We start from the raw sequence: 10,522 nt of genomic DNA, 5'->3' as shown, positions 1-10,522 counted from the left end.
TACTCAATAGAGTTGTTAGAACTTGAAATAAATTGTAGAGCATCGTCAACATATATTTATAGCGTGATTCTGAACTGACATTTATAAACTAAAGATTTAAGTGTTTAAGTTTAAGTGTTGCAGGTTTCTTGAAGAACACCAGAAAAACAACCAATAGTGTTTTATTATTGAGTTATTAATGTGCTGCTTTACAATGTTCTTATCGCACAGGTTAGTGTTTTTGCAATCCAACATTTTTGTAGTATGTCATTAATCATCGTCAAAAAAACAATCTGCTTATATTTTAAGTATTCTAACAAAGTTCAACCCTTTTATTTAAAGTAATGCATGTATATCTTCACCTGAGATAAATCAGGATTCCTATTTTGTAAATATTTCATTTGTATCAAAACAATATGTAAAATCCTGTCAATACATCTGCAAATCATTTAATGTAAATGGTTTTAGAGTTTGAAATCAATACCTAAATAATAAAAAAATGGTATGAAAATAAAAGTCTACATGAAGATGCATTGAATGTACATAAAATACTAAACCTTTAATCAACTGTATGAAACTTAATATGAAACTGATGGAAATACTGTAATACATATGTATGATATCACATGATGTATTTGATATAATATGATGTATTTCACTAAAATATAACTTTAAACCCTTTAATTAGTTTAATTCTATTTATTATAGTTATGTTTTGATTTAGAATGATTTCATTCAATTTAACATTTAATATAATTGTTGAAAAACTCATTTGTTGTAAAAATAATCTGTCAAAAGACTGAAAAAAAGATATGTCATTATCTGAATAACTATACATTTTTATGTCAATATTTCATCACCAGTATTACCCTGTCTCATTAATTGAGAATTAATCTAATTTACACAACGCTCATTGGACCTGACTTTGAGGGCACTGTTTCAAAACCTGCCAGAACAAACATATCAATAAAATTACTTACTTTAGGAAATTCTATATGTGCATGATTGTGTTACACTTTTCTTCTTCTTGTATTTGTTATACTGTATTAATATGTATGTCTAGTGGTGTTGTTTCTGTGCAGCTGTTGAGTCAGATCAGTTCCTCTCCAGCTGAGGAGGTTTTTGTACGACGTTGTATCACTGTGTGAACGGGAAGCTGTAACCACTCTGTGAACAATAATAATCTCCTCCATCTTCAGTCTGAACTCCACTGATGGTCAGAGTGAAGTCAGTTCCAGATCCACTTCCACTGAAACGGTCTGAAACTCCAGTCTGACGGCTTGTAGCATAATAAATCAGAAGTTTAGGAGATTCTCCAGGTTTCTGAAGGTACCAGTGAAGGTAGTTACTAATTCCTGAACTGGCTTTACATCTGATAGAGACAGACTGTCCTGGAGCAACAGACTGAGATCCAGGAGACTGAGTCAGGATGATTTCTCCTGATGAACCTGGAAAACATGAAAAAGAGCAGAAGGGTTATTGAGACAAATCCAGCTTGGAGAAAGATGATCAACATCCAAACAGAAGAGTCTCATTTCTTTAACATGGAGAAGAGATGGAAGAAGGTAAATGCTGCTTGTTCCAGTCTTTCTCCATCATAGCAGAACATCATTGAGGTGAACCTGGTTGCATCCTGAAGCAAAGATTTCAGAAGAGAGTCTCACCCTGAACAAGGAGCCCCAGGGTGGCCAGCAGTAGAATCAGTGACATCATCATCGTGCTGCCGGCGTGTCAGTGACTCTGAAAGTCCTGGACAGTCACTGATCAACACTGGCCTCTTAACGGCTGGGAGCAGAGAGGCAGGACACATATGCAAACACACAGAGTCAGTGAACTGTAGCTGTCCTCAACATGTCATGCTGTTTCCCCTTTTACTTTGACTAATTAAATGTGTCACTACATAATGGGCTACGGATGAATGGTAAAATCTTGTCATAAAAACTTCATTTAGTTTCCACCAAGGAAGTACAGAACGTCGATTCTGTTTGTGGGTATTTTTACATCTATAGTTTGTTTTTTACTACAGGTGATTAACGAGGTGCCAAATATCTATTCAATGCACTCTTGAGTGTGGGATGACAGGATTCATACCAGGAAATAGGTTGTGATAATGTTTATTCATTCTGCAGATAATCATTTAGTGGATGATTGGGACAATGTATTCTGTTTCACCATACTTTATTTCTTTTAGCCAGGGAATCTACTTTAATTTAAATACTTAATTTAAGTTTGGTGAAAAGGTGAACTCCAAAGTCTATAACTGATACTTTTTAAAAATTGAAAAGGGGAGTACAGACAGAAGAAGTTGTTTTAATAACTGATCATGTGATGGACATAAAGAAGAGAAAATGTTTAGTCATGTATGATTGAGAAATCATCGGCGTACAGGCTGTTTGACGATGGTGTCACTCTGAAAAGATGCGTGAAATGCATTTCCTATTTATTATTACATTTCAGTTATTACAGTTTTCCTATGATTCTGTTGACCTTGTTGACTTTTGACTCATTCATTGTTAAACTTTGGCCCACTTTGCCTCGATCTAAGATGAGGACGATCATTTCTACATTTCTTTCATCTATTTACACTGTTGTTACTACTTGTCTTTCACGTCCATGAACCACTACCAACAGGTTTAAAGGCTTTTTACTAGCTCCTTGAAGAGATCGCATATCACATCTGTCTTGATTTTTTCCACAGTCTCCCGAGTAAATTAAGAATCAATTTCAAGATACCTGTTATCAGTTTTAGAGCCCTACATGGTCAGGCACCCTCCAATATCAATGAGATTATACAGGCCTATATAACGAGGAGGTCATAAACATCTTGATTTATTTTTTCTCACTACAGACTTATAAGTGAAGTTGACTGTGGCTCTGAAGTCAGGAGTTTTGATCTTTGGGAGTGTCTCCAGTTGGACTTAAGTGGACACTGTGAAAACCTTTTATAGGGAACAAATGGTTTAGTGTGGCTTTTGTAGTTTAGGATTTTTTAATTATGTTTTATGTTATATGAACTTTTATGTTTTATTTTTTTTTTTACGGAAAAGCAGTACTTTTAGTGGCAATAAAGGAAATTTGTTAAAAAAGAAGTGTGTTTGTGTATGTGTATGTATGTGTGTGTGTGTGTGTGTGTGTGTGTGTGTGTGTGTGTGTGTGTGTGTGTGTGTGTGTGTGTGTGTCCTCAGTGAAGTGTATCAGTCTCTGCAGTAGCTTCCAGCTGCAGCAGTCAGTTCAGTTTCTGTTCAGTCTGACTGAGGGAGGTTTTTGTACGACGCTTTTTCACTGTGTGGACACCCACTGGCTGTTGATGAGATGAAGACTCTGACAGTAGTAAACTGCTGCATCTTCAGTCTGGACTCCACTGATGGTCAGAGTGAAGTCAGAGTTTGATCCACTGCCTGTAAAACGATCTGGAATCCCTGATTGTCGAGTGCTAATATATTTAATGAGCAGTTTAGGAGTTTCTCCATCTCTCTGTTGGTACCAGGCTAAATAGTTAGAAGAAATACTCTGACTGGTCCTACAGCTGATGGAGACGGAGCCTCCCAGAGCAGAGCTCACTGCTCCAGGCTGAGTCACTGTGACCTGGCCTCTGGACTCTGAGGATACAGAGACAAAAACATAAAGCAGCGTCACGGTTTAGTCGGCTTCATTTCAGAGGGACGGATGTTGATAGAGGAGAGGAGTTTGATTCTCTGGACTTTACCTGTGAAGCAGCAGCAGAGGAGAGTCCAGATGAGGACGGAGATCAAAGTCATGTTTTTGATGAGGAGGATTTCTGTGTCTTCTGTTGTCATGAAGGACAGCTGTCAGTCATCCAGTGTTCAACTCTCAGGACTATAAACTCTCCCAGAGCACTGGAGCATGGTGCTGCTGATGCAAAGTGGCTCTCTATGGAAATGCTCTGACTGACTCCAACAGGGACTTGGATTACTCTGATGATGCTGTTCATCAATGGATCAATCATTCAGATGTTAGATTTAGGGTCCCATGGACAAGCTGGAACATTTACAAGAAGATTTTATTCCTTATACCATACAGCCATTGAACACAGAATGACTGCATCAGGGAACACTTGTTATTTTATATTTGCTTTCTTGAATTATTTATAGAACTTATCTGCTGCTACCTGCCTATTTACACTATTGTATTTTGTACTCTGTGTATTTACCTTTGCTGTACTTTGGGAGAAGCCAAAGACAAATTCTCACTGATGTGGACAATAAAGTCAATCCATTCTAATGTCTTCTGTCTTATTTAATTTAATTGCAAGAGAAGAAATTATATACGTTTAACATATACCAAAAACATGCATTAAGGAAATCTGCAGAACTGTGTTATTGTCAGTTATCTTTTCATAACAGCCTCATTTTGGTGAGTTTGTTTGTGTCAAAGTCAGAGAGCCGTGTCTCTCTACAGTGAGAGGTTTTTGTACGGCGGCTCAATGACTTTGTATCACTGTGGTGGACTTTTGGTGGAGGAACCAGACTGAATGTTGGAAGTAAGTCAAACTTTTAAAAAACTATTCATTTCAGGAGCTATTTTTCTTCCTTTACTTTCTGCACTCTTAACTTTCCAGATTTTTGAAATATTAATCCATAATTTTTACAGAAATATTTTGCACTAAAAGGCAAAGGTTTGCTGTTGAAATAGAAAATTTAAAAGTTAATTTAAGGAAATTATTGAGTCAGAGGATAAATAATTATTTCCAACTTTAATGGTAAAGTAGCATCTTGAGGGCTTGTAGGTTTAGTTCAGTCTGACAAAGTCAAGAGCCGTTCTCTACAGTGAGAGGTTTTTGTATCACTGTTGTACAACCAGACTGAATGTTGGAAGTAAGTTTCTGCACAAATACTAAAAACTATATTCTAAATATTGTAAAGTAAATATTTAAATTAAAGTTTTATAATCTGGCTCAAGAAAAGTCGTTAAAATATATATGTATTCATGTTTTTTATCTCCTCCCAATCGTGGAGACTAACTCAGAGCAGCTTCACTAAAAATTTCTTTACACATTTTATTTCAAACTGAAATTTAAAAAACTTGAAGTGTGGAAAAGATAAAACTGAAAACCTGTTCTACAAGATTCATTTTTCATTTTTCACATCAATGATAACTGTTTAAAGTTCAAATGAAGATTCAAATATTCAAACAATTGAACAGAGCAAAGATAAAGATCGGTATTTGAAAATGTGCAACATCTTTCTTTACTGTGTCATGGATTGTTTCAAAGTTTGAAAACTATTTGAACAGTTTGGTAATGATGATCTCCATGAAGAACATTTGATGTTGTCAGCTCATTTTTTGGATTTGTTTCTAAACTCTGAAATACTTTAAAGTAATGTATAGTTAGTTTTGAACTTCTTGATTTGGAGGTTTAAAGATTAAAAAGTTGACATTTTATTTCCAGTGTATAGTTAGATATATATCAGCTCATTGTGTAGATGATTCTCTGTTGCTGATTTACATGAGAGGCTTCTTAAAGGGAAGTGAAACAATGTGTGAGTGAGTGACTGGTGGAGCAGAAAAACCATCTGACAGAAACTCCTTAAAGGAGAAAAGTAACCTCTCACACAGCCAAGGTGTCCAAGTGTCTGCTGGTTGATTGACAGCTGTGTGGTCCCTGTCCTCTAAGCTGATTGGTGTCTCCTAGGTGATGTCCGTCCCCACCCTGACGGTGCTGCCCCCTCCAGTGAGGAGCTGCTGAAGGGGAAGGCCACGCTCATGTGCCTGGCCAACAAGGGCTTCCCCTCAGACTGGAGTCTGGCCTGGAAGGTGGACGGCAGCAGCAGCAGCAGCAGCTGGGAGGAGAGCAGGAGCCCCGGGTGCTGGGGAAGGACGGCAAATACAGCTGGAGCAGCACCCTGAGGCTCCCTAAAGACCAGTGGGAGAAGGTGGGCTCTGTGACCTGTGAGGCCACCCAGGGCTCCCAGACTCCACTCTCAGAGACACTGAGGAGAGACCAGTGTTCCCAGTCCTGACCTGACTCACTGGGACTCTGCTACTGGTTTCACTCTGATACTGATCTCAGTCTGCTCTCTGCTACTCTCTCTCTCTCTCTCTCTCTCTCTCTCTCTCTCTCTCTCTCTCTCTCTCTCACTGTTTTACATGTTTCATTGATAAGTTTTGTTGCTTGTTGTAATTTTGATGATGTCATCTGTGTGTTTTTCAAAAATCAATAAAGACAAATGTCTGTTATTGTAAAGAAACAGCAGACAGGGCTCACCCAATTCTCATGGAATATTTGATTTTTTAAATGAACATCTACACAAGAAGTCTCACACAAATGCTCAGAGGAATATTTTTTAAAATTTAAAAAAAAAATTTTAAAAAGATCTGCTGAGGAAGATCAGATGATATGATTGGAAGCTCAACAACAGCTAATGGATGGAGCCTGAAAGGGTTATTTTGCTGTTTCCAAAGTGAAGAATTAACTTTTGGTCTCAGTGTATTTGTTGGGTTTTTGAGTTGCATGTAAGAGAAAATGTTTTTGCATATACTTCATATAGATGCAGGCATATGATTTCAAATTACTATTTTTATAATTACCAAGTTGGGTCCTCTTGATTCTTTCCTACAAATTTATCTCCCAACAAAAATGGTCAATAATTAATTATAATGGTTTTAACTGACCCCAAACAATGTGACACAAGGTGGGAATGACCTCATATTTTTAGCAACATTGGAACAAATGTCTGTTTGAATCAGCTGTGTACATAACCTCAGACATCTTACCTGGACATATTGGTATCTTTGCTCTTTACCTGTTTCTCTCAACAGTACAGTGTATAACTTTTTCATTCTTATTTGGTGTTTGTATAAAAAAAAAGGCTTTCTGATCTTTTTGTATAAATACCGTATATGTTCACTAACTAGTTAAAACAAGACACCTGCTTAGGCTTTCAGCTAAAATTGCATTCAGCAGTGTTTAAGGCACCAGACTGAAATCTATTCTGTTTTGAATGCGTGGTTAACAGTTTTGACAGCAGTGTGTTAGCATTTGAACAAAGTGCTGTAAATCTACAGTGTTGTGCACTTGTTTAAAGTAATGGGATAAGTGTGTAGAGTTTTGAAAACTGTGTTCAAGCAATGGAAAACCAACTAGAGTTTGGTCCATGCGAACTGTTTTGGCAGACTGGAGGTAGAGTTTTGCACATGTGACCCCAGTTGTGCCCACTGTCTGTTTCGGAAAAAAAACTGTAATGTCCATCCCTCATTATTGTTGTGGTACCACTGGTTTCTACCGAATGGTAAACAGCAGGTCAGTGTTAATGGTACTCTCTCAGAGTGGAGAACTTGTTGAATTAGAGCTTGGGTTGAGTTGTTCACCTGTCCTTTTTACCCTTTACACAGATGAGTATAGAAGCTATAATCCCAACAACTATATCATTACATGTTCTGATGATACTGCCATCCTAGGGTTAAAAAAAGGACAGTGATCTATCTAACTACCTTTCAGAGATTCAAAGGTTTGTAAAATGGTGTGATGACAAACACCTTTTTAGAATGTTAAAAAACTGAGGAGATGTTGGAAATTGTAAAAATTAATTTGTCCCTGTGTCAATAAAGTTTTAAATAGCAGATAAACTAATGTCTAGGTCAAGAAGGACTGGGAAAATCTCTTTAAAAAACTACTACAATTAAATGATTTACTTAAAGAGATTAGTGTTTTAGGAACCTTGCTGTGTTGTTTGTTCAAGAACATCTATGTATGTTTTTCACACACATTGTGGAACAAAAAGTTTATCTTATAGTCTTACTGTGTGTGTGTGTGTGTGTGTGTGTGTGTGTGTGTGTGTGTGTGTCCTCAGTGAAGTGTATCAGTCTCTGCAGTAGCTTCCAGCTGCAGCAGTCAGTTCAGTTTCTGTTCAGTCTGACTGAGGGAGGTTTTTGTACGACGCTTTTTCACTGTGTGAACACAAGCTGGCTGTTGATTTGATGAACACTCTGACAGTAGTAAACTGCTGCATCTTCAGTCTGGACTCCACTGATGGTCAGAGTGAAGTCAGAGTTTAATCCACTGCCTTTAAAACGATCTGGAATCCCTGCTTCTCTAGTGCTAATATATTTAATTAGCAGTTTAGGAGCTTCTCCATCTCTCTGTTGGTACCAGGCTAATATAATTGAAAAAACATCCTGACTGGTCCTACAGCTGATGGAGACGGAGCCTCCCAGAGCAGAGCTCACTGCTCCAGGCTGAGTCACTGTGACCTGGCCTCTGGACTCTGAGGATACAGAGACAAAAACATAAAGCAGCGTCACGGTTTAGTCGGCTTCATTTCAGAGGGACGGATGTTGATAGAGGAGAGGAGTTTGATTCTCTGGACTTTACCTGTGAAGCAGCAGCAGAGGAGAGTCCAGATGAGGACGGAGATCAAAGTCATGTTTTTGATGAGGAGGATTTCTGTGTCTTCTGTTGTCATGAAGGACAGCTGTCAGTCATCCAGTGTTCAAGTCTCAGGACTATAAACTCTCCCAGAGCACTGGAGCATGGTGCTGCTGATGCAAAGTGGCTCTCTATGGAAATGCTCTGACTGACTCCAACAGGGACAGGGGGTTTCCTCTTCAGTGCTGAGAACACTGACTTTAGAAATTATTCATGATATAATGCATAAAGAAATTGAGAAATTGGATTGGTTTACATTGGCAATTTGGGTGAAGTTGATTCTGTTGAATGACTAAAACCTATTAAAATGCATAGTCTTCATCCCACAGCCAATGTGCATTTGTGTTCTCATTTGAGATCCATACACACAATTACTGGTGTGAAATGTAGAAATTAAAATGCAAAACTACAGATTCAACCAACAAGGATCTGTGCACTTGGTTTATTGATGTAAAATCTTTTCTTCAGGGTTGACAGAGAATGAGAGAACACTTGTTTGAGTATGTAGACATTTCAGTAATCAGCCCTAATGCAGAACATCTGTTTCCCTCAAAAAAGCCCTGACAAACATGAACAATGTGGGACACAGAGGAACAAGTCATTACAACCAACTGCAATAAACATTCTGGATTTAAACACAAAGCTAAAAGTTCCTCGAGACCAATAAACTTCAACATTGTTTTTACTTTTTTCTCCAGATTGTCTCTTTTATGCAGCTTAATATATTCAGCTCCTTCAAATCTAAAGGGAAGAGAGAGGATGGGAATATTCTTTAAAGGGACTTCAAACAGGTTAATAAAAATCATGTTGCCGTCTTGAACTTTAATGTTCATTAATTCTGTTTCAGATGATTAATGGCCTTTCTCACTATTTGTCACAAAGACTTTAAAACGACTCTTGGTATAACATGTGATGTCATGGCTCAGAGATGGGGACTCAAGTCTGAGACTCAGACTCATATATTGTGGAAACGTATGACGAGCTGCGTGTCCCCTGCCCTTTGCCATAATGTGCAACATAACACATGCGCTATGCCTTATATGCGCACACTCACACATAAAAAAGTGCATTGACAATGGCAACACCAAGTCCTCCCGGAGTTGTGCCTTTTGTCATTATACTTTCAATAACTTTGTAACAGTGGCAGTAAGTGAACAGCTACATGTACCAAGATAAATGATGGCGGATCAACATCGGACTTCATCAGACATCTCCAAACGCACCCAAATAGGTCAGTCACTTGCTAATGTGAAAGAGACATTACATTTAGCATATATCGTCACAGTTAACAAGCTTACAAACATTGTATCTTTATAGTTAGTAGTTGCTGAGGCTTGAATGTGTTAATTCTGAACATATCTCTGTTACTGTAGTCCTCTTTACTATTTCATTATTGCATCCATGGAGTGGCGCAGCGGCGGATCTGTGCACACTGTCACCTGCCGTGGAGACGCTGGCCTCACTAACCTCTCCTCCTCTGAGTCAGGTCTCCCTCACACTGGACTCAGTTTCACTGAGCCTACTAACACTTAGTGAAAGAGACATTACATTTAGCATATATTGTCACAGGTAACAAGCTAACCATCGCAAAGTGTTGTGCTAATGCTGGGATTGCCTGGGAACAGGAACATTGTGTCTTTATAGTTGTATCCATATGATGTGACAGACTTAGGTTAATATTTCACAAGGTCCGAGGGCTAGAGGGATGTGTTAAGTAGACCCCATAAAGTTATCCTACAACTGATTTTGATACTATTACTGTATGGATGGTAGCTACAGGACATGCTTTGAATTCATAAGATTTAACAATACAGTGTTAGGGACAGTACCGCTGGCCAGAGACTTGAGACTTGACTTGGACTCAAGCTCACTCAACTTGGACTAACAAAAAATGACTCGTGAACATCTTTGATGGACCTACATATTTACATATTCACATGGAGAGGATATTGAAAAGTCTGGTAGTAAACTGATTCACTGACTTGTGGACAGTTTTCTTTTTTTTCCTGTTTGGTAATATGGTCTTTTTTAATAATGATTAGTAATATTAATATTAATGCAGGGTTGACATGTTTGGGTTAGAGCAACTGGGAACAGCTGAGGATGTTCCCAGTAGCAGGAGGTTATTTAAGTCTGGATGCAGTGCAGCCCTCTCTC

General features: G+C 38.1%; 1 pseudogene and 2 gene segments (V, D, J or C); 1 reads left to right on the top strand and 2 right to left on the bottom strand.

The window, feature by feature from the left end:
• Window positions 1-1,101: 1,101 nt before the first annotated feature.
• Window positions 1,102-1,745, bottom strand: LOC114568797 (Ig kappa chain V-V region MOPC 21-like). The segment is given in 2 exon segments: window positions 1,102-1,427; window positions 1,644-1,745. Coding segments are annotated over 2 exon segments (363 nt in total).
• A 1,498-nt stretch (window positions 1,746-3,243) lies between these two features.
• Window positions 3,244-3,737, bottom strand: LOC114568796 (Ig kappa chain V region 3381-like). The segment is given in 2 exon segments: window positions 3,244-3,578; window positions 3,686-3,737. Coding segments are annotated over 2 exon segments (372 nt in total).
• A 106-nt stretch (window positions 3,738-3,843) lies between these two features.
• On the top strand, window positions 3,844-6,074 carry LOC114568569 (Ig kappa-b4 chain C region-like; annotated as a pseudogene).
• The last annotated feature ends 4,448 nt before the right edge of the window (window positions 6,075-10,522 follow it).

The sequence above is a fragment of the Perca flavescens genome, chromosome 14 (assembly GCF_004354835.1).
Source record: "Perca flavescens isolate YP-PL-M2 chromosome 14, PFLA_1.0, whole genome shotgun sequence".
NCBI classification, from domain to species: domain Eukaryota; kingdom Metazoa; phylum Chordata; class Actinopteri; order Perciformes; family Percidae; genus Perca; species Perca flavescens.
This window is presented reverse-complemented; position numbering and strand designations above follow the sequence as displayed.